The following is a 23,916-nucleotide window of genomic DNA, read 5'->3' as shown; positions in this document are numbered from 1 at the left end:
AGGGGACCAATTCATGGTCCAAAAGGTGGAGACGGGCAACAAGGGGTCAGACTATTTAGATCTGATCCTAACCAACAAGGATGACTTGGTTAATGGGGTGCCAGTAGTGGGATCATTAGGTGGAAGTAGACCATTTCTCCTGGAGTTGTAATACAGTGAAAGGAGAAGCCTGGCATAGTCAGACATGCATCCTAGACTTTAGGAGAGCGATTTCAGTAAACTTAGAGAAGTACTGGAGCGATTCCTGGTCAAAATACTAAAAGATAAAGAGTTCAGGACGGATGGGACTTTCTCAAAAGGGAGATACTGAAGGCACAATTCAAACAGTTCCAGTGAGAAAGAAAAAAACGGAGGTGTCTCAAGAACAGGATGGATGACTAAGGAACTTTCAAAACCGAGCTAAGTTTGAAATGGAACATGTACAGTGGTGCCTCGGGTTACGCAAGTAATTCGTTCCGCGGCCGTTCGTAACCGAAAAGCCTCGTAAGCCGAATTGCCATAGGCGCTAATGGGGAAAAGCCGCGTTTCGGCGAAAAAGCCGAAAAAAGCACCAAAAATTTTCTTCGTAACCCGAAAAAACATTCGTACCGGAACAATGATTCCAATGGGATTTTTTCGTACCCGAAAATTTGTAACCTGGGTATTTCGTATCCCGAGGTACCATGTATAAGAAATGGAAAAAAGGGGAAATCACAAAAAAAGGAATTCAAAAGAAATAGCAGGATGTGTAGGGGTAAAGTCAAGAAAAGCTAAAGTGCAGAAGAACTCAGGCTGCTAGAGAGGTTAAGAACAATAAAAATGGCTTTTTGGATATGTCCGCAGCAAAAGGAAGAAGAAAGGAAACGTAGGGCCACTGCGTGGAGAGGATGGCAAAATGCTAACAGAAGACAGAGAAAAAAGAGACAGAATTAACCAACACCTTCTTTGCCTCAGTCTTCTCAGAAAAGGAAAAGGGTGCTCAACCTGAGGATAATGGAAGCAGAGAACAGAATAGGGGAATTTAGTCACACGAATAAGATAAAGAGATAGTAGAGGAACACCTATTAATCTAAATGAATTTAAGTCTCCAAGGACCAGATGAACTCATCCAAGGTATTAAAAGAAACGGCAAAGTAATATCGGAGCCATTGGCAATAATCTTTGAAAACTCCTGCAAAAAGAGAGATCCCAGACTGGAGGGGGCAAACGTTGTCCCCATCTTCAAAAGGGAGAAAAAAGAGGTATCCAAACTTATCGTCCAGTTAGTCTGACATCCATACCAGGAAAGATTCTGGAGCAGATCATTAAACAGAGAGTCTGTGAACACTAGAAGGCAATGCCATCATCAAAAAAGTCAACATGGGTTTCAAGAAACAAGTCATGCCAGACAAACCTAATCTCTTTCTTGATAAAATTACCAGCTTGGTAGATGAAGGGAATGCTGTGGATGTAGTATATCTTGATTTCACTAAGGCCTTGACAAGGTTTCCCATGACATCTTGCAAACAAGCTTGTAAAAAGGGCTAGACAAAGGAACTGTTACATGGATCTGTAAGTGTACCTGGGTTACGAAATTAATTCGTTCCGCGGCTAATTTCGTAACCCGAAAAACCTTCGTAACCTGAATTGCCATAGCGCTAATGAGAAAAAATAGCTCTCTGCTGCCCTCCGGGGGGCCTTTCCATTGAAAATAGCGCCGAGGTTTTTTCGTAACGAAAAAACCTTCGTAAGCCGAAACAATAATCCCTATGGGATTTTTTCGTATCCCGAAAAATTCGTAAGCTGGGTAATTCGTATCCCGGGGTACCACTGTTATGTTGACCGGGACAACCCAAAGGGTGCTCAACAATGGCTCCTTTTCATCCTGGAAGAAGTGACCAGTGGGGTCCAGTGCTATTCAACATCTTTATCAATGACCTGGATGAGATGGGAGCATACTATCAAATTGCGATGACCAAATTAGGGGGAATAGCTAATACCCCAGAGGGCAGGATCAGGATTCAAAATGACCTGAATAGACTAGAAAGCTGGGCCAAAGCTAACAAAATGAAATTCAACAAGGAGAAATAAGGTGCTGCACTAGGCAGAAAAATAAAATGCACACAGATACAGGATGGGGGACACCTGGCTGAATGAAACTATAGTGTGAAAGGGATCTAGGAGTCCAAGTAGACCACAAGTTGAACACTGAGTGAACGTGTGATGCGCAGCTAAAAAGGCCAATGCTATTTTAGGCTGCATCAATAGAAGTATAGTGTCTAGATCAGAGAAAGTATAGTGCCACTGTTTCTGCTCTGGTCAGGCCCCCACCTGAATATTGTGTCCAGTTCGGGCACCACAATTCAGAAAGGACATTGAGAAACTGGAGCGTGTCCAAAGGAGGCGACAAAAATGGTGAAGGTCTGGAAACCATGCCCTATGAAGAACGACTTAGGGAGCTGGGGATGTTTAGCCTGGAGAAAAGAAGGTTAAGAGGTGATATGATCCCTGTTTAAATATTGAAAGGATGTCATATTGAAGAGGGAGCAAGCTTGTTTTCTGCTGCTCCAGGAACAGGACCCGGAACAATGGATGCAAGCTACAGAAAAAGATTCACATGAACATTAGGAGGAACTTCCTGGACAGTAAGGCTGTTCGACAGTGGAATGCACTCCCTCGGAGGGTGATAGAGTCTCCTTCCTTGGAGGTCTTTAACAGAGGCTGGATGGCCATCTGTCAGGGATGCTGATTTGATTTGGATTTCCTGCATGGCAGGGGGTGGACTGGATGGCCTAGTGGTCTCGTCCAACTCTACGATTCTATGATTCTATGATTCCTGCCTGGGCAAGATCAGATGCCTCCTCGCGAGGAGGCTTCCTTCTCTGCCTGGGTGAGATCAGATGCCTCCTCACGAGGAGCCTTCCCTTCCTTGCCTGGGCGAGATCGATGACTCCTCGCGAGGAGCCTTCCCTTCCTTGCCTGGGCGGATCAGATGCCTCCTCGCGAGGAGCCTTCCCTTCCCCTGCCTGGCGAGATCAGAGCCCAAGCGGCAGGAATGCCTCTTCGAGAGGAGGCTTCCCTTCCTGCCTCTCCTCCGTTAGAAATAGGCTCTCCCCACACAGAGGGGAGGTTGCAATCCACCAGGGGAAGCCTTGTAGTCCTTTGCAGATTGCAGGCGCTTGAGCAGCGGGACTTCAGGCGCTAAAGCGCTGAAGAGATTAAGCGCCTGTTAAACCATTAAAATGAAAAATAAAAAAAATCCTTCTCTTTATTGAAAGACCAAGTGACAAAGGGGTGAGGGAAGCAAAAATGGCGACAGCCACGACGGATGGGGACAGGAAGGGCAACTCCTCCAAGGCCAGCCCCATCGCACTCCGCTCCTCCCATCCAGCTAACCCGATTTCAAAGGCTGTCGTTCCTATTTAAATGCTCCGGTTCCTATCCCGATTCAAGGGAAAAAGGTAGGTCCGACCCTAGTACTTTTTTAACACACGTTAAATGACGGAAACACGATTCAAAATTTTAAACCGCTCCACGATTCGATTTGTAGTGGGGACGATTGCTGGTTGCTCTAGAACAGTTCTAGATTTAAATCGTTCCTAGTAGGAACGCCACTCCTAGGATTCGATTCAGAACGCGGGGTTTCGCCTAGTGAGAACACCTCTAAGGAAGATCAAGGAGGAAAGTGCAAAGGCAGACTTATTGGTTGAACATAAAAAACAATCAAAATAAATTCCAGTTTGGAAATGACTTGATTTCCGATTTAAGGAGACTCTAAGATGAACCTGTCACAGGGTCTTCTGCGCTGAAGTGTGTGTAATTCATCCAAGGTCCACACGTGGGATTCATAACCAAGCAGAATTTAACCCTGGTCTCCAGAGTCTCATTCCAACACTGAAACCACTATGCCATGTGGCTTCACTACTACTGGGTTATCCAGGTTTAAAAACTTCCAAGGAGGGAAGGTACACAACAATAGTAGTACTACGGCTACGAGTAGTTATTATTCCACCTTTTACCCAATGGCACTCAAGGCAGCTTATTTAGGAGCTGCTCTTAATGTCCTACTGGACATGTAGTAGTTTATTTTGCCAGGCTTCAGAGTGATCAGTTTGAGAACATAAAGCCTTATTTGCAGTCACAATTTCTCAACTTTTCTGTTTACTATGTCTAGATCTGCTTGATCCAACCAACATTTCTAGCACCATATCAAATAACTGGATGGCCAAGGAGTTTTGGTCTTGATTATATTTCTACTATTAAATTTTGATTTTAAGATTTATATACAGTGTTACACCCGGGTTACGAAAATAATTCGTTCCGCCGCCGCTTTCGTAACCCGAAAGGCTTTCGCAAGCCGAAACCCATAGGCGCTAATGGGAAAAGCCGCGATTTGGTGCGAAAAAGCGCCGAAAAGCACCAAAATTTCTTTCGTAACCGAAATAACCTTCGTAACCCGAAACAGTTTTTTTCAATTGGATTTTTTCGTAACCCGGAAATTTCGTAAGGGCGCATTCGTATCCCGGGGTAACATGTACTAAGTCCTGGTTTTCTATTTCAGTATTTGTTGTTAGGAGATCCCGAGTTAGCAATATTCCAAATGTTTTTAATTTCCATCATGATTGAGGCTTCCAATGATATTTCCATTCAGAAGGTTTCTTGATAATGTAGTGCATTTGTCTATTTAATCCATGTGTTTGGTAAAGAATCAAATGCTTTTTTAAAAAAATAATTAAAGCACACTATGTGGTTTTTTTTTTGGTCTTTTTCAGTTTTTCATAATAATTTTATTAATGAACATTTAATCTTTTGTTCACACATATGCAATGAAACAATCAGGTCATGTAAGCCTTGCATAAGTAAAACAACAACACTTCGAATCTCCTAGTGACCACTGAAAGTTTACTCCAAAGTGCAATCCAGAGATTCTGTTTTCTTTTACCAGTTTCCACTTTTTATGATTTCCATTTAGGTGGCCACACTTACAGATCTATGTTTCTTTAACATGCTGGCGGGAGCTGATGAGGCAGACTTATATACTCCTCTTCCCCCTTTCTCTGTTTTGCTGTTTGCAAATGTTCAGTAAGGAGCCATGAAGGCAACTGCTGTTTTCCTTGCCTTCAACTACAGTATTATATTAATTGCATGTCTGTAGGCAGACATGCACATCCACAGCAGAATCCCGCATTTTCCTAGCCCAAACTGTATTGCATTGTTTACTGCAGACATGCTGCTGCAACTCAGCACCAATGGTTTGGGTTTCTCCAGCACTTCTTCACCATTCTTCTAATGCTGACACTGCTAAAAAAAATCCTGATAAAGAACAAGGAGGATAGGGAGTGTAAACAGACTTATTTTGTCAGAAGCTTTGTTAACTAGGGTATGCCTGTATCAAAATTGGGTAAGAAGTACTTTAGCTGCTTTATGTAAGGTTATATGAAAATAATCCCTTAGTATCTGCGAAATGGGTGTATCCAATTTGTACCACTTGCTATTTATCTTCTTCACTCTCTCTTCAGTTTTGGGGCATTCATCTGTTTTCTTCTGAGGCGTCATCCTGTGGAATTTTATTTTATTCTGTTCTGAAATGAAGTTAAAAACAGAGGCAATAAAAAGATGACTACACAGGACAGTGCAACTAGATGACCAAATAAAGGCACTTGCTAACAACAACAACAACAACAATAATTCTTTTCTTATATCCCACCTTTCTCCCAACATAAGGACTTTTTGTCTTCACTCAACCACTCTGACCTACTTACAGGCATGTGGTACATAACATCTCTAGCCAGGACCCAGCCATCCTCAGATTCACTGAACTGCTTCTGGTCATCTATATGGCAACTAACATTTTGCCATTCCCTTGGGTGATGGTTTGGGCATACTCTATACATCCAGCAGAATGAAATGTTAGACTGAACAAACTGCTGTCCATCCTCTTTTCCTCTAATCCATCCTCTTTTCCTATAATAGATAGATACATAGATAGCACAATAGTAAAATATGAATAGAAACTCCCCAATAAGTTCACAATTTGTTTTTATACAGTTTTTTAAAGATACTTTCCTAACTGTAGCCCCAAGTGGTAGAGGCCCTTCTACCATCCTACCCTGCTGTAGACAAGATCAGAGTTTAATTCTTATTCAATCAAATGTTCCCTAATTTTCCTCAGCATTTTTCCTCCATTTTAAATGTGATATATTGTCAATTTTACAATAGCTTAATGACATGAGGGCATCATGTGTAGTTTATATTCCCATGTTCATACACAATTTACCACTTGTATACTTCAAGATACAGTAATCTCATGATTTAAAATTCAGTTACAAATCTGGCTAAGGATCTCACCTGAAGATCTACTTACCCCTTGAAGGAGCTCTTCAGTAGCTTCTTTCAAATAACTACTTTCAGCTCCTGGACCCTTGCCAGTTATTGGAAGAATCTGAAGGTAGCCTACTGTATTGGAATGACAGATCCTATTATGCATGTGAAGCTGGCTTTTGTAGCTCACTTGATTTGACATGCATGAAACAAGCTCACTCACAACTAAATACCTAAAAATAATGAAGCCATCAACTGTCTCCAGAAATTGCATGCCCCCTGACAAATGGATGGCAATTTTTGGTGTGGTAGTCTTCATTCAAATGTTCCATTTACAGTGGCAGCATTTACTTGGATAAACTATTATATTAATTGCTTTTAAAACCTTTTTGTCAATTCAGAAGCTGCCCCTGATTAATTAAGTTGCCCTGATTAATTGAGCAGCAGATTATAAAGAACCTTGGTAATTATTTTAAATACAAGTACTTAAAATTCCAGAAAGCAGGCACTTTAGAAAAGGTAGTTATCCCCTTTTCATCCTCATGCAGGAAAGATATTTCAGTAAATTAGAAAGCAGTTTTAGTTCTTCTGTCATGTTACTAATGTGTGGTCAGTTTGAGCTAAACTCTGACGCCTGTGTGTTGAGTTGGAGGCAGGTGAGTGAAACGTGGTCCTGTGTCTATTGTACAAGTGACATGTCACATTTAAGCAAATAGGCGCACATGCACACACACAGTGGCTTCACCATTATGGTTTATTTGTGGCCAGCGGTGTTCTTTTTAGGACCACATGCCTTACAAGAGAGTTTGTACTTTCTATTGTCTATTCCTAGACACTGTAGTAACTGAAACACAGAGCACACAGAAGAATCCTATTCTGGAGGCTTACTTCAAGGCAGCGCTTTGCCTAAAGCAGACTAACAAAACATGGGGAAAATTGACGCAGGGATCTGTGTTCGGTATTCTATCACATGTATGTGTAGTCCTTTACATACCATTCAAAGGTCAAACATCTGTACTAATATTAATAATTATAATAATAACAATAACAACAATTCCATAATGAGAATCAGCAGTAGTACTAGACCACATGCAGGGTTATTCTACACAACCCTGTAATTTTTTTTCCAAAAAGGGTTGGGGAGGAAATCACACACACACACACACACACACACACACACACACACCATGATTCTGCAACGGAACAAAAATGGAAATTTAAGGAACAATGAAAAGCAACTACACTTTTTTTTAGAATGGGTGATTTATCTTTTTTCATGGAAGATTTTACTCTCTCAAATTGTATAGTATGAAGGAAAAGAATATGGCAAAAGAGCATGCTAGAAAATGATATGTGCTGTGCATGCTCTAGAGTAGTACATTTAAAGCCACCTGATGTTGGGAACCATTAATTAGTTTCTCAGTGTGCCAGGGTCGAAAGCCATACTTGTGTGTCCATTGGCTACGGTGGCTTTTGTTTAATGGAAACTTGCCAATGATCACCAGCCAATGGCTCTGGTGACTCATGGACCAGCACTGGTCTGAGTAGCATTGTTGTAGAGTTCAACATTTTCAGAGCTACTATAAAATTAAATTAAAGATCCAATTTTTCTGTTAGTCCTAAATACTGTTACTGTTGTTTCTATCTAAAATATTTTTCAGTACTATAGGATTATAAATTCAGATTGCAGTATGTAACAACTGAATTATAAATTATTCAGCTCAGTTTTATCACCTTTGAGCAGAATCAAGGTTTAACAGTTTTATTATCACATTAATTTATCAGTGCCAGAATGTTTGCGATTTATCAAACAATGTACTCACCATTAATCTTTAATCTAATTATACTTCTGGCATTTTGTTTATTTGATTGCTTACAACTCTATTCACCCACATCCTACCACACACAATGTGCATATACTTACAACTGAATATTACACTTTATGGATCTGATGAAGTAGCCTCTAATTCACAAATGTTTACACCATAATAAATATGTTGATTTTTAAAGCATCACAAGATTCTTTGCTGCTGCTTCTGCAACAGACAATTTCTACACTAGAATATTTGTCGGTGAATGTAGTACAAGTTGAACAGATGAATACACACTCAGAAAGGAGAAATGTAGTAATGATGGGTGACTTCAACTATCCTGATATTTGCTGGAATTCAAACTCAGCCAAATCATCAAGGTCTAGCAAATTCTTCATTTGCCTGCAAGACAATTTGATTGTCCAAAAGGTGGAAGAGGCAACAAGGGGGTCAGCTATTTTAGATCTAATCCTAACCAACAAAGATGACCTAGTTAATGGAGTGCAAGTGGTGGGATCCTTAGGTGGAAGTGACCATGTTCTCTTGGAGAAACCAGACATAGTCAGACACACATTCTAGACTTTAGGAAAGTGGATCTCAGTAAACTTAGAGAAATACTGGGGGTGATCCGGTGGTCAGAAATACTAAAAGATAAGGGAGTTCAGGATGGATGAGAGTTTCTCAAAAGGGAGATACTGAAGGCACAATTTCAAACAGTTCCATTGAGAAAGTAAAATGGGAAGTGTCTCAAGAAACCAGGATGGATGACAAAGGAACTTTCAACTGAGCTAAGTTTTAAACGGAACATGTATAAGAAATGGAAAAAGGGGGAAATCACAAAAAAGGAATTCAAAGAAATAGTAGGCATGTGTGGGGATAAAGTCAGAAAAGCTAAAGCGCAGAATGAACTCAGGCTTGCTAGAGAGGTTAAAAAGAATAAAAAGGGATTTTTTGGATATGTCCGCAGCAAAAGGAAGAAGAAGGAAACAGTAGGGCCACTGCGTGGAGAAGATGACAAAATGCTAACAGAAGACAGAGAAAAGGCAGAATTACACAACACCTTCTTTGCCTCAGTCTTCTCAGAAAAGGAAATGGGTGCTCAACCTGAGGATAATGGAGCAGAGGACAGGATAGGGGCATTTCAGTACAGAATAAGTAAAGAGATAGTAGAGGAACACCTTATTAATCTAAATGAATTTAAGTCTCCGGGACCAGATGAACTCCATCCAAGGGTATTAAAAGAACTGGCAAATGTAATATCAGAACCATTGGCAATAATCTTTGAGAACGCCTGGAGAACAGGAGAAGTCCCAGCAGACTGGAGGAGGGCAAACGTTGTCCCCATCTTCAAAAAGGGGAAGAAAGAGGAGCCCAACAATTATCATCCAGTTAGTCTGACATCCATACCAGGAAAGATTCTAGAGCAGATCATTAAAAAGAGAGTCTGTTAACATCTAGAAAGCAATGCCATAATCACAAAAAGACAACATGGGTTTCAGAGAAACAAGTCATGCCAGACAAACATCTTTTTCTTTGATAAAATTACCAGCTTGTTAGATGAAGGGAACGTTGTGGATATAATATATCTTGATTTCAGTAAGGCTTTTGACAGGGTTCCCCATGATATTCTTGCCAACAAGCTTGTAAAATGTGGACTAGACAAGGCAACTGTTACATGGATTTGTAATTGGTTGACCGACCGAACGCAAAGGGTGCTCAACAATGGCTCCTTTTCATCCTGGAAAGAAGTGACCAGTGGGGTCCCACAGGGCTCTGTCCTGGGCCAAGTGCTATTCAACATCTTTATCAATGACTTGAATGACAGAATTGGGGGCATACTTATCAAATTTGTGGATGACACCAAATTAGGGGGAATAGCTAATACTCCAGAGGGCAGGATCAACATTCAAAATGACCTGAATAGACTAGAAAGCTGGGCCAAAGCTAACAAAATGAAATTCAACAAGGAGAAATAAGGTGCTGCACTTAGGGCAGAAAAATAAAATGCAGAGATACAGGATGGGGGACACCTGGCTGAATGAAACTATATGTGAAAGGGATCTGGGAGTCCAAGTAGACCACAAGTCGAACATGAGTCAACCGTGTGATGCGGCAGCTAAAAAGGACAATGCAATTTTAGGCTGCATCAATAGAAGTACTGTATAGTGTCTAGATCAAGAGAAGTAATAGTGCCACTGTATTCTGCTTTGGTCAGGCTCCACCTGGAATATTGTGTCCAGTTCTGGCCACCACAATTCAAAAAGGACATTGAGAAATTAGAGCATGTCAAAAGGAGGGCCACTAAAATCGTGAAGGATCTGGAAACCATGTCCTATGAGGAACAATTTAGGGAGCTGGGGATGTTTAGCCTGGAGAAGAGAAGGTTAAGAGGTGATATGATAGCCCTGTTTTAAATATTTAAAGGGATGTCATATTCAGGAGGGGGCAAGCTTGTTTTCTGCTGCTCCACAGAACAGGACTCGGAACAATGGATGCAAGCTATAGGAAAAGAGATTCCGCCTCAACATTAGGAAGAACTTCCTGACAGTAAGGGCTGTTTGACAGTGGAACACACTCCCTCAGAGTGTAGTGGAGTCTCCTTCCTTAGAGGTCTTTAAACAGAGCCTGGATGGCCATCTGTCGGGGATGCTTTGACTCAGATTTCCTGCATGGCAGGGGGTTGGACTGGATGGCCCTTCTGGTCTCTTCCAACTCTACGATTCTATGATTCTAAGTTGTATTTATGTTCTTTTCCCTCTGCTTCATGCATATGCCTATTTTTACAAATTTTAAGATACAGCATGTCCACTTAGTGACTTATTAATAAAATATACACACATGTATATCTTTTTTTAACAAAGCAAACTGTTTGAGAGACTGGGGAAATTTCTTGATGGGTGCCAGTCAACTAGCACTTTACTGGCTTCTGCTGCAAACCCATAAAATTTGCTTCATTAGACCTTCTTCTGGAAAAGAAAAGTATGTTTGGACCAAAAACAATGAGACCCATTCCACATCAATTCACTATCTTTACTCCTGGAATATGAAAGTGCCATTTGATGATCTTAGAAGTTGTAGTTTCACAGTCATAAATATTATATGTTTGTTTAAAACCAGAAATGTATAAATGCAATCTTTTCCTTCTATAGTGAGATTACAGGCATGTATAATACACATAAACTTGATGAGAATGTTGTGGGGTAGGACAATATGGACATATGGTTGGATCCATATTAAGTAGTACTCACAGTAGTGCTAATCTGAGCCTGCATATTACCAAATCTGGATCCAGTCTCTATAGCCACTTTGCACGTCTTCATTGCTGTTTGTAGTAATTCATGAATAAATAAAAGTATAGACACAAAAAGGTTTTTGAGCCAACCCATGAACAAATAAGTTTAATAGTATTCAGCAGACCATAGCTTTCTAGAAGCTTCACTGTCTCATCTACATGAAGATGGACATACAGTAAACACAACAATATATGATACAACCCATCACAGCTGGATTAAAAAAATACACAAAATATAATACATAAAAATGGTTTTACACGGTGGACTGACAGAGCTCTAAAAAAGGTGACCATAACCCTGGTAAGCTTTACAAAGTCTTTAAAAAAAATAAAACAGTACTTCATGTGAAATTCATAAATACATGGGATATGGGGGGATCGGTTATTGAGTTTTGTGTACCTGTATTATGTTCGCCTAAGAGGAATCATGGTGCCAGTATTTTCCTTAGCCTTGCTGCCATACTCCTAGGGACACCGAATGGGAAGTGGTTTGTGTCCCCCACAAACGTAAGATGAAAAGATGCAAAGGATATTGCAACAGGAAGGCTGGGGATGGGCTCTAACTTCATGTTGCACAGACAAATAGAGAAGTATGGTATAGATGGACCAAAAAGGAAAGGATGAGAAATGTAACATAGTCCAGTTTAAGAGGAAGTTCGCACTGAAATCTCTAGTCAGGTTGAAGATTGTGGATAAAATACAAACAAACAAACAAACAAACAAAAACAGCTTTGTACAAAGAAATTTGGAGTTAGGCAAGACTAAGGCCCTGTTCCACTCTCCACACATGTACAGTGAAGTCTTATGCACCTCTGTTTAAAAGACATTTTAGTAGAAAATGAGTGTTTTAGTGTACATGAGCTGAGGACAACAAGGAAAGTTTCAACCTTATTTCCCAGATTTTTTTTAATCTAGGAATGAAAATAAACATGCTACATATAAATTAGCCAGAAATCCTACCCTTCCAGATGCAGAGATTCTGGCAGTAATCATACGGTATTCAACATCTCGCCCCCTTGTTGCTATATCTCCTCTTGTTCTACTGTTTGATTCCAAAGATGCTGTACCTTTCCCCCAAATGCTCAGGGGTTTGAAACGTACCTGAACTTCAAAGCTGGCTTTTACTGGACAGCCTGTTCATCCTAAGAATAATACTTAGGAGAAAAGGTGGTGGCACAAGAAAGAGACCAATTTGCCCAAAACATCACACATAGTCATGTTAAATTTGTCCAGAACGATGGAGCACTAAAATCAAAATGTTGATGGCAGGAAGCAAAGAAGATGCCTCTCTGAATGTAACTTACACTTGTTGTTTTATAACTACAGCAGTTATTGCTCATCCTCAAGAGCGCGCTAATTGTACTGCTTTTCAGCAATTTGTGACTTATGTGCTCTACCAATCCAATCTCTACGTAGCACCTCAGAGTCTTAACATGATAAAAGAGGAGTGTTTATTTCACCATTGTAACAAAGTTTTCCAAAAGTCCTTGGGTGGCATCAGTTAGAAACACTTCACAGGTAAAATTCTTAACATTAATTTAAAATGTCATTCAAAATGTTGAAAAACTATTTTGTCAGTTGTCATTGTAGTGTCACATCATAGCTGCTTGTTGCACTGAAACAACAGTCCAAAGGCTCCTACGATCATTCTTAGTATGCTGATCAGAGTATGGGTTATCCACTGCCTTTGTACCTGGCCCTTCAGGGAAACAGTAATTGTCCTTTTAGTCACAACATGGGAGTTAATAGCAAGCACATTTCTATACCGCTTATCAGTGCACTTAAGCACTCATTAAGCAGTTTACAAAGTGTAAGCTAATTGCCCCCAACAATCTGGGTATTCATTTTAGCAACCTCGGAAAGATACAAGCCTGAGTCGAGCTTGAGCCCTTTTGCTGGTATTGAATTCACAACCTTGTGACTTGTGAGCAAGTGGCTGCAGTATGGGCATTTAACCACTGCGCCACCAGGGCTCCTGGTGTCAACAATGCAGTAGTGATACAGGCCCAAACTGAAGGTGATGCCCAAGTCAGTTGTGAAAAGGATATTTTATGACTTCACCTCCTACCATAATAAGACAGACAATTCTGAAAAGCTAAGACAAAAACAAAAACAAACAAAAAACACCAAAGCAAAGCAAAACATGTGAAAGGAGGATCTGTAGGATTTAATATGAATGTTGCATTAAAACGGTAGAATCCAAACTTCCTGGACAGTCACAATCCATCTGTTGTTAACAGTTTCTCTTTTCAACACATCCTAAGTCCCCAGCTCGATTTGTGTTTCTCCTGGATGAGGGGGTTGTCACACATCTTAATGCCAAATTTAAAATTAACTTGGTAAATGCCATTTTATCTATAAGGGAACAAAGCCCTGAACAAGGGAAACAAAGGGTTGTTCATCCCTGGACTGGGAGAAAAATAGTACAAGGAGAAATTTCTAATGAAAACCAACCAGTTAAAACACAGTGTAACAAAGGAAAAAGCTGAAAGACAAGATGAGAAAAGCTCAGTGGTACAAAAAGGCACAAAGTTTACATTTGGTTAGTTCCTCTATTATTCATATAGTGACAAGTTAGTGTTTAGACAAATTATAGTTGAAAGCTATGGGCTGTGCCCTGGAAGAGCCACGGAGTGAGGGTATGGAGATTTTGACACTATTCATGTAACAGCATTCCTAAAAGCACCAATTTAAATTATAAAGCCCACATTGTTAGACTTGATATTTGATGTATAGGGGTTTGTCATTACCTTAACCCATACACAGAAACTTTCCCAGCATTTCCGACAGTAAACGGTACAGCTTCCAAATGACAAAGGATCCTTCATACCAAGTTGCACTGAATTCAATCTTTCAGCACCTCCCTGGGTTTGGACTGCCAGACTACTCAATTTGCACTTTGGTTCTAGCAGTCTCCACAAGGACATGCTGCACACATAATACAGAGCAAAACATGTGTCCTAATGTTTACATCCTGACCATCACAAAAGAAGAGAAAAGCAAAATGAAAATTAATACCCCATCAAAACAATGCCCAGGCAACAAGAACTTTGGTCTAAGCTTTTCCCATATGTTTTTTTGACATGATAGATGTATTAAAAATGCTTCTTTAAGAGCTGTTTAAAATTCCCTAGGGGTATGATGGGGGGGGGGGGGGGGGGAGAACCCAAGCTATATGACATAAGCCAGTGAAAATATTTCTCTAGGCAGACATCTTATAGGCCACCTAATGTCAGCCTGCTAATCAGCAGGTTGCATCATTCAAGACTCTGGGAACTGCTTTCCTCCAGCTCACTGCCCATTCCCTTCCTCCTAATACATACTCAGACCTTTTAATGTTTCAAACAGCAACCTTTAATTCCATCCTTTTCTTGTTGTGGTATACATATAGACGTGTACACTCCTGTAGCATACTCTCATCTATTATCCAAACATCTAAGACATGAAGGCAACATTGCCACACTCCTGCCATAATCAACATCTGGTGCCCTTCCACCAGCATCATAGCTTGGGGGAATGCAGTAGATTCTGCAATTGAAAATGCCCAGGTTATTGTGAGATCCAAATCACTTGTATTTAACCAATGGGTAGGCACCACAAGAAGACACAATCTGCTAGTTCCCTGTGTTGGTTCTTCACATTGATTGTACTAAGTGACTGTAGGAATTTTTTTTAAAAAATCTTTTTCAATGTTTAAAACAGAATAGGATCTGTTACAAGGCAGCATCTAATTTCCCATCCTGTTCTCAGAAGACATCTTCAGCAGCCCTAGTAACTCTTTTCCGCAGATGAAAGGCTGGTTTCAAGAACAAAATCCATATCTTGACATGGAAACACTGACACATCCAGAGATTAAGAAGAGGCTGGCAGTTTCATTTCACCAGATCCTTTTACAGCACTGTATGCTGTGAAAGGCATCAAGAGCTACCAGGCTTTGGCACTGATGTCTCCTGAAATATTGATGACCCAGTCCCAAGGAACAGTCTTTCCTCTGTCTCTGAGATAATTCTCCATCCATGTTATGCTTTTCTGTAATGCTTTTTTTCTGATTGTTTTTAAAAAGTGTTCCTAAGTAGAAAACATCTCTGATTGTGAAACAGGCGGTGGTTTTTTTTGGCATTGCTTTTTTGTTGTTGTTCATTTTAAAAAGACTTTCTCAAGACATCATATACTGGTGGCTTTTCTGACAAGACTTCTCTCTCTTTCTTCCTTAGATTTCTTGATCACCCCAGAGGAGCCTCTAGTCTTTGACCAATTTGTATACATGATGTTGGGCCCCATGCTCACTGGTGGACACCTCAAAAACAAAGGCTATGCAGAGTAAAGTTTCCTGGGTATCCCTGTTTGTAACAACCTGAGGAAAGAGCAACAAAACACATACAGATTAGAGAAGACTGCAGGGGAAAGTCTGATTCCTGAGAGTAAAAGAATTCCATGATTTTTAGTTTCCCTCCTTTTTAAAAAGACAGAACACAGACATCTACCCAGTTATTCATACATCAGATCTATTAGTTTTAAATAGATTTATATATTAATATAAAATATAGTAATATAAAATAATATAATATTTTATTGGGCTGACCAAAGACATTTTGTTGCCTTAGGCAGAACAGCAACTTAGACCCACACAGTAAAGGTACACCAGCCATGTGAGGCAGAAAATCCCATAAATTCTTCACCACCAATCCATCAGAAAAATTCAACAAAGTGAATAACTAAAATTTGATTCCTTTCACTCATATCCAAAATCTGCTACCTAAGTAGGTTCTCATGCTACGTTGAGTACTCAGGCATAGAATCTGGAGTATAATACCCATGCATTTTATGACAACCAACAAGGGCACATGCATATATAAATCATAAATAGAGCTGGAACACTGATTTTTTTCCCAGTTGCCACTTCTCCTTCCCTCCTCTCGTCTCTCAAAAAGTGGGAAAGATACAATTTATGTATTCACATTCCAGTCCATTAACATAACATACATATAAAATCGTCACTCCAAGCTAAAGTAGAAAAGTAGGATGGGATTTTTATTATATTTCTATATACTGACCAACAGCTGAAGCTCTCTTAGCTGTTCACAGATGTCACCAAAATAAACTTATGAGCTTGCCATTTGGTCTCATGATTTTGCGATTAAAATCCAATCCCTCTGCCCCAGTAAAGATGACATAACTTGATAATTACTAAGCTGTTCTTTTTAGGAGGGAAAAGGAATTATGAATAAAGAATTGAAAGGAGGAAGAAAAAACTGTCAGGAGAAGGATGAAATGTTACCAATTTGAAGCCTGTAAAATCCCATCATGATCCTGAAAACTAAACTAATGTCTGACAGTGTTAACTTGTATAAAAGTAGTATGAGGCCTAAATAAGACATATTAGATGTATAGGCTATGGGTGAGAGGGAAGAGGGAAGACACAAAATAGAAGAAAAGGAAGCAGAGTCTTTACCTGTAGGATAGTGAAATTCTCCAGGACACTGTTCATCATGTACTTTTCTGGGAGGTGTTTCAGTTTATGGATGAAGTTGATCATATACTCGCACATAGGGGATCGATGGATTCGGTACACACACCTTCCATTCTCCATCCGTGCAAATTCAGTCTGCAAAAAGACACAGACATTTTTGGGTTGGTTTTTGTTTTTTAAAAAGCCTGTCCAAAATTTTCCATGTTATCAGTGGAGAACTGAGGATGAAAGAAGATGTGTATTTATTTGTAATATTTAGAAGAGCTTGTGAGATGAGCCAAAGAGGAATAGAGAAATAAAGCATCCCATGGAGGAAAACAGCCCATTATTCTGGGACAGAAAAAAAGAAAGAAAAAAAATGAAACTGAGGACCAGAGCCCAGAAAGATGACATACAACTTCCAAAATCCCACGCTAGCTTGGATATTATGCTGGTTGGGCGATTCTGGGAATTGTAGTTCAAAACGTAATGCTGCATAAAGATTACTAAGCACATGCACTTCTAGCAATCAAGAATCTGAATGCATATTTTCATTTGGACTGCAAATTCCTCTAGACCTATAAAATAATCCAGCCCATCCAATCCCACATTAATCAGTTTGTGGTTCACCCTCTCTCCCTCCTGCTAGTTCCACACAGAAAGGAAGCACAGGACTCACCTCCACCTTTTCAACTACTTGCTTCCCAAAGGAGCACACCTTAGTAGAGACTGTGATGGTCATGTTTTCTGCACTGCTATATTGACTGCTTACACCATAAAAAGCACCAGGGCCATCCTGAATGGTGCTGTTCAGATCCGCCTATATCAAGGGCAGGAAAGATGTGTTACAGATTAGAATGATCTATTATTTTTTGTTTCAAGGCAAGCAAATCACTGGGCTACATTCACTGATACCAACATGAAAACTTGTGCTCACTTGGATATTGCTAATCAATTATTTTCAAAAAGCCAACAATAAGGTGTTTTGTAATTAATTTGTCCATTCATTCTCATCACATTTTGAGGCAAGTTGCTAATATGCCCATTTTGGAGGTGGAGAAAGGAGGCTCAGAATTTGTGACACCTAAGGCTTCTCCCTCTTAAGTCCACAGCTGAAAATGTGAAATTGCTATTCCCAAGTCTCAGAAGCTGCTGGGCATCATTAAGTGGACCATAGTAATTCACATATTTTTAGTGAAAAGCTGAGAAGATGAGTTAAAGTTATTCAGGATAAATTCTACAGTGAAACCACAGTGCTCTTAAACTTAATGGGGAGCAGCCAACAACTACTGGGCAGTATTATTAACTATGGTAACTAAACAAGTCCAAACCAGGTAAGATAATACACGATGACACGCAATATGTGGAAAGTGCTACAAAACTAATAAAAATGGACACCATTATTGCAGTATATGCTTTTATAGGACACGAATATCCACAAGAAAATAGCATGTTTTTGCTTAGGTCTGAAAAATGCTTAATGAATTTTGCTCTTTTTGTGGTTGCTATTTCATAACAATTTCTTTACAGACACTGAGCCCAATCTGCTTTAGAATACAAAAGTCAGTAAAAGATAACCAATAGAAAATCTTCTGGAAGGCCTGCAGTCAGACAGAATTCCTCATCCCCACCATCAGCTACATTCAGATTAGAGAAAAACTAATAAATCTCAGCAAAATCCTTCTGCCTGTCTGCCCCATCATCTGGTGAAGAAGTGCCCAACAAGGGCTTTTCAGACATTTGAGTCTGCATGGTTCTTACCCAGAATTTGACAAGGAAAAATGAGTTCTGCGGTCCCCTCTCATAAAGCTCCTTTAGGCCACCTTTCTTCTCAGGGAATTTGTCATAAATCTGGCGGATGTCCACCGCTTCTAGTAAAGGGTCGCTGTACGAGGGATTTGTCTGTCCGATATGCACAAAGAGGTGCTTGCTATACTGTAGTGGGGAGGGGGGGAGAGAACATGAAGTGCAAACATGTGAGAGCAGATGGTATCAGTTTCTACCAACAAGATTAAGCCATTACAAAAGGAATCAGATGTAGCTGCTGATTCTGCAGTAGGAAATTAAAGAGCCAGCTTGAATTTATTGGGTTTATTTGAATTTATTTATTGCTAATCACTACCATATGGACATGAGCACTTCCAAAGCAGTCAGAGTAACATGGTAAATTGCACAAAGGAGCAAGGTAGTGATGGCCAGAGCTCATGTCTTAGGCAGCTTTGTTTAAAAAATGAGAGCTGGTAAGTGGAAAGTTCAGTCTTCACACAATCACAAAGATACTAAACAACACCAACTACTTAATAAAAACATGTGGAGAATAGTCACACGTGGAAAACAATCTAAAACAATCTTTCTTAAGAGTTACCGTTTCAGGGTCACGCTGCACTTCCATGAATGCTGAATACTCAAGGAGCCGCAGCTTTGTAGAGGCAATGGTGCGGTCCTGCCAGACTGGCACAGCCGAGGCAGCAGGTGGGAGAGGAGCCAAAGGCTCATAGTCTGGAAAAAGAAATTGTTGCAACATTTCTGAGCACTGAGGGGAGAATCAGCTTCAGATCCAAGGAGAAAACAATCAGACTCCCATTGGCCCGAGTGCCCATCCTTCTATGCAACCAGGGCCTATATTTTTCATTGGTGGTTAGATGATAACTGCACCTGGCCTCTCTGAGATTATAGTTTGAATATTCTTTTCTGCTAAATGTTCTGGGCTTTTGATAAATACAGACAATAGAGAAAGTGAAATGGGCCAGACTCATCTGCACCATAAATCAAGGCTACATGCAAACAAATAGGCAAGACTGACAAGCAATCACAAATTCCTGATGAACCAGAAGGATGAAACATACAGTACCATCTACCTTCAGTAATACATGACTTCAATTTCCAGGAACTATAGCAATTCAAGCATTCAACATCCTACCCCTGTAGAAAGTTCTTTGGCCAAAGACTATCAGGAAAATCACTTCACAAGACAGATCAACTTCCTAATGAACAGCATAATTTGCTGACACAAGTCTGGTCTCCAACTCACATCCTGCCTCTCAGACATTCTCTTTGCTGACTAATGAGAACTCGAGACAAGCACAGTCCAACTCAAAGGGCATATAGACTGTAGGAACTGGTTACACACAGAATTTGGACCCCATACAATTCCATGCATATCCCAGGCAATGCAAAGCTGGTAACCATGCAGTTAAATTAAGCAAGATGATGGGAAGTTCATCCCTCACTTTTTGGTAAAGCTGAAGAACAGCAATGGAGGGATTGCAGCAGGGCAGCAGAGTGAGTTGCAGTTAATCTTCCCCACCACCATTTTCTCCATTTGAGCTGCTATTTGCCATGGAGAGAGAAAATGTACAGAAACAAGCAATATTTGGAGCATGATGAGAAGACCTAATCTTTTAGGGTGCACCAACAAGTTATTTGTTTCTAAAACTGAAACAAGCTAAAACCAATGTTTTGGTTGGATTAAGAAAAAAAGTTTAGTCCTAAGAGAAGCTCTCAGTAATGACATAAAAAGAGCTAGAGCTTTATGTATGAGTGTGTGGGATCAGACACTAAAATAGCAACAAAACTTTATTTCTTGCTGACACAGAGCAGGAGTTAGTTGGAGAAAACAAGTGAGTCCAACCACTTACTGGCTAGTGATGGAGGCATGGGTGGCTGGATGGGGTATGCTGGTTGTGCAAAAGGTTTAATGCTGAAAAACAAAATAGTGTTAAACAGATTAGTTAGGATCTCACTGGACACACCTCTCTCTAATCCATCCATGCCCCACGTTAAGTCAAAGCTCATGTTTATCAGAAGTTACAAAGATAAATCTGTGGTAGCTTCTCATCCACCTATAGTCCTTCTACTTCCACCTGTCTTCTCTAACATTTCAGAAGCAAGAATTGCCCTGCTCACATCAAGAATCAGAATCAGTGTATCTCTGGGGCAACCACTTCAGGGGAAACTGGCCAATATCATATGTGCAGTAAACCTTATGTCCACTGGTGTTCCTACATATGACAGTTGGGAAGCTGCTGGATCATTAGAAGTAAGTGAGACTTCACCAGGATTTTCTGTACTGGGGTTTCTAGTGTATTAATGCTACACAAGCAGTTAAATGTTCATAATGGAGAAATTCCCAATTTTTCTCTGCATGGAGAAGTTCCCAATTTTTATCCTTGGCATCTTCTGTTTGAAACCTTGGAGAGGTTTGGCCAGTAGTCTGAGTATAAGGAAACTTCCTGGTTTCTTTACCATTCTGAAGACTAAAGCTTTCCACACATAACCAAAGGCTTAAATATACTTTTTATTTTTTGTAAATCTGTCTCAGGGAGTAGCAGACAAAACCACAATTGTGCACACTATTGTAAGAAATGTTGGGGAAGACAATATTCAAAATTCTAAAAACTGGTGGTAGGAACAGCTTAGTACACAACACAGGAACATCAATATTTATGATTTTAATGTTTTCCTATCCTACATGGCATTCTGCCAGTATTTTTGAGAAGGTCTATGGCTGTCATATGTTTCTACCAAACAGACATATTTAAAAAACACAGACATTGAGAACTACTGTGTCATTTCAACTGACGAGCAGGACTACTATGTGAAGTCAAAGGCTTTCATGGCCAGCATGCATAGTCTTTTGTGGGTTTTTCAGGCTATGTGGCCATGTTTTAGAAGAGTTTATTCCTGATGTTTCACCAGCAGCTGTGGCTGGCACCTGAAGGAATAAACTCTTCTAGAACATGGCCACATAGCCTGAAAAACCCACAAAAAACTATAGGATTAGTACGCATATTTTTTTTAAAAAAATATCCAAGAATATATTGTCCACTTGTACTGTTATGTACTTTTATCCCAGCTACCATTATGACTATGCACACCTGAGGAGAAACTGAAGCCTCTGCAACTTAAGACAGTAAGTCTCAGAAAACCAGTTTGCCAGGGAATACCAGGAGTAAGACACTACTGCATTCATGTCCTGCTTGAGGTCTTCCTACAGGCCAGGGGTTGGAATTATGAGTCTCACAGATTGTATGCAGCGCCCCAGAGACTTTTTTTTGTGGTCCTGAAACTTTCTCCTGATTCCCCCAAAGCATTTAGACCCCTCCTCCAAAGGTGATCTCTCCCCCCCCCCTTGTTTTTTGCTTAAAAGTGGTGAATTGCTGTTCTTGGTTGCATTGAAGAATGGTGGATAGTCTTTAAAACCCATTCCTCCAAGTCTCCTCAGTGACCAACTATCAAGTGGAAGTGACTTATGGTTGACATACAGCACTGAAAATGATGTCAAAATGATGTGGTGTAGGCTAGCAAGGGCACAAAAATTGGCTCCTATGCCTGCTGCGGACACCTATCCCTAATACTGTACAGATATCTCTATATAAGCTAGACCACATTGGCATTGGGTCTGTTTCAGCACAACTCTTATGCTCAGAACAGTTAAGGAACTATCTATTTGAAAGCATCCCCACCTGCTGGTAATACTGTGGTATGTCAAAAGCTTACCACATCAGATAAGAACACTGTCATTGAGCAACTCTCCTCACATGGATTTTGACAGTGGAATGCCATGTTTACTTGGGAGAAATTTTCAAACAAAGCTAGGACGTGAGTTGGAATAATGCCCCTGTGCAATTATGTTTTCAGGGGTGGCCAAAGTGTGGCTCTTCAGTCACTGGACTTTAATACCCAGCACTTTTAGCATGAATAGCCAATATAGAGATATGATGAGAGTTGTAGACTGGAGCAGTGGTTTCCAAACTCTTGTCTTCTGTGTGTTTTGGACTTCTGCTCCCAAAATCCCTGACCATTGCCCAAGATGGCTGACATTTCTGGGAGTTGAAGTCCAAAATACTGGGAGGAACCAAGTTTAGGAACTGATGTCCTGGAGGGTCACACTTTGCCTACCTATCTCCCACTTGCATCAGCCTTATTTTGGAAAAACTTTACAGCATTTTAGAAAAGTGGGCAAAAAAGAGCTACTTGCTCAAAGGTAGATAGTGATTTGGCACCAGCTTCTGTAAAACAATTCAGAAACACAATGCTAATACCTTCCTTCAAATGCTCTGCCATGTAACTTCACATTCCAAGCATTTACTCTTGAAAAGTCATACTCAAAACCAATGTAAATCTTTACTTACTCCTGAGAAGGTCCAGACTGTCCTGGGATAGGCCCACTCCAAAACTGAGGGAACACAACCAAAATAAATAAATGTCAAGAATCCAAAGTTTCTTCTGCTCAAAATAAAGCACCTTGAAGATTTTGTTTTTGTTATATATGACAGTGACAGCTAGCATTTTTCACAAAATTTCTGTAGGAAAATTCACAATCTTTCCTTTTCAATGCTAAGATGAGCTAGGAATAGATCAGCAGAAGTTGCACATTTCCCAATTCTCCACTGAACTACTGAAGGAAAGAGTTGGATCAGATTTGCCACAGCTCAGTGGCAAGGATAATGTACAAGAAAGATACAAATATTAGATGAGGGTTAAGGTACAGAACAATTGAAAGAAATTCCCATATGTGGGTTGAAAGGAACTTAACTTAGAGGGGAAAATGCTTGTTTGTAAAAAAAAAAAAGTGTACATGGGTTTAAAGAGAATTAGGCAGAGTGACAGAGTTTATTTGTGTTGGGTGTGAAACACACAATGAAAGGTGGATTTAAATTGTTCTAAACTGAGTTTATTGATTAGGATTATATCATCAAAGAAATAAACAGATCTTTGCTTTGGAACAGTCTTTGCTTGAGCCGCACCCAGTACTACTCTCTGTGGCAGAAGCAGCTGACATTGTGACTGGAGCATCTCTTACCCTGGGAGTAGCAGGAAAGACAGCCTGAGAGAGTGGAGGAGGGGGGCTGAGCTTGTTCTGCAGGACACTGGCAGACACTATCTGTGCTGATGACATGGAAGCCATACTCTGCAGAGCCTTGTCCTTCGAGACCTGATCCTTTAATACAGAACAAAAGAGGAACAGAAAAAGGAGAGTTATTAAGCGAGTTCTTGGGAGCCTATAGAAGTAGTACTCATATGTTTACATTTGTTAGTGGGTTCAAACTATACTAGCAATGAACCATTCAAACAAGCTGTTT

The 23,916-nt window shown here is 40.2% G+C and overlaps 1 protein-coding gene across 5 annotated transcripts in view; it reads right to left on the bottom strand.

Moving 5' to 3' along the window:
• Positions 1 to 11,459: 11,459 nt before the first annotated feature.
• Positions 11,460 to 23,916, bottom strand: part of TEAD3 (TEA domain transcription factor 3) — a 96,619-nt gene continuing 84,162 nt past the window's right edge. For all 5 annotated transcript variants that reach the window (XM_042462570.1, XM_042462569.1, XM_042462574.1 and 2 more), the window contains 8 exons: positions 23,637 to 23,774; positions 22,966 to 23,009; positions 20,470 to 20,531; positions 19,197 to 19,330; positions 18,593 to 18,766; positions 17,511 to 17,651; positions 16,835 to 16,987; positions 11,460 to 15,736 (listed from right to left, as the gene is read on the bottom strand). In XM_042462570.1, coding sequence (XP_042318504.1) covers positions 15,623 to 15,736; positions 16,835 to 16,987; positions 17,511 to 17,651; positions 18,593 to 18,766; positions 19,197 to 19,330; positions 20,470 to 20,531; positions 22,966 to 23,009; positions 23,637 to 23,774 — 960 coding nt within the window. In that variant the 3' untranslated portion in view covers positions 11,460 to 15,622. The remainder of the gene's footprint in view (positions 15,737 to 16,834; positions 16,988 to 17,510; positions 17,652 to 18,592; positions 18,767 to 19,196; positions 19,331 to 20,469; positions 20,532 to 22,965; positions 23,010 to 23,636; positions 23,775 to 23,916) is intronic.

Source organism: Sceloporus undulatus, chromosome 4 (assembly GCF_019175285.1).
Source record: "Sceloporus undulatus isolate JIND9_A2432 ecotype Alabama chromosome 4, SceUnd_v1.1, whole genome shotgun sequence".
Classification (NCBI taxonomy): Eukaryota; Metazoa; Chordata; class Lepidosauria; order Squamata; family Phrynosomatidae; genus Sceloporus; species Sceloporus undulatus.
This window is presented reverse-complemented; position numbering and strand designations above follow the sequence as displayed.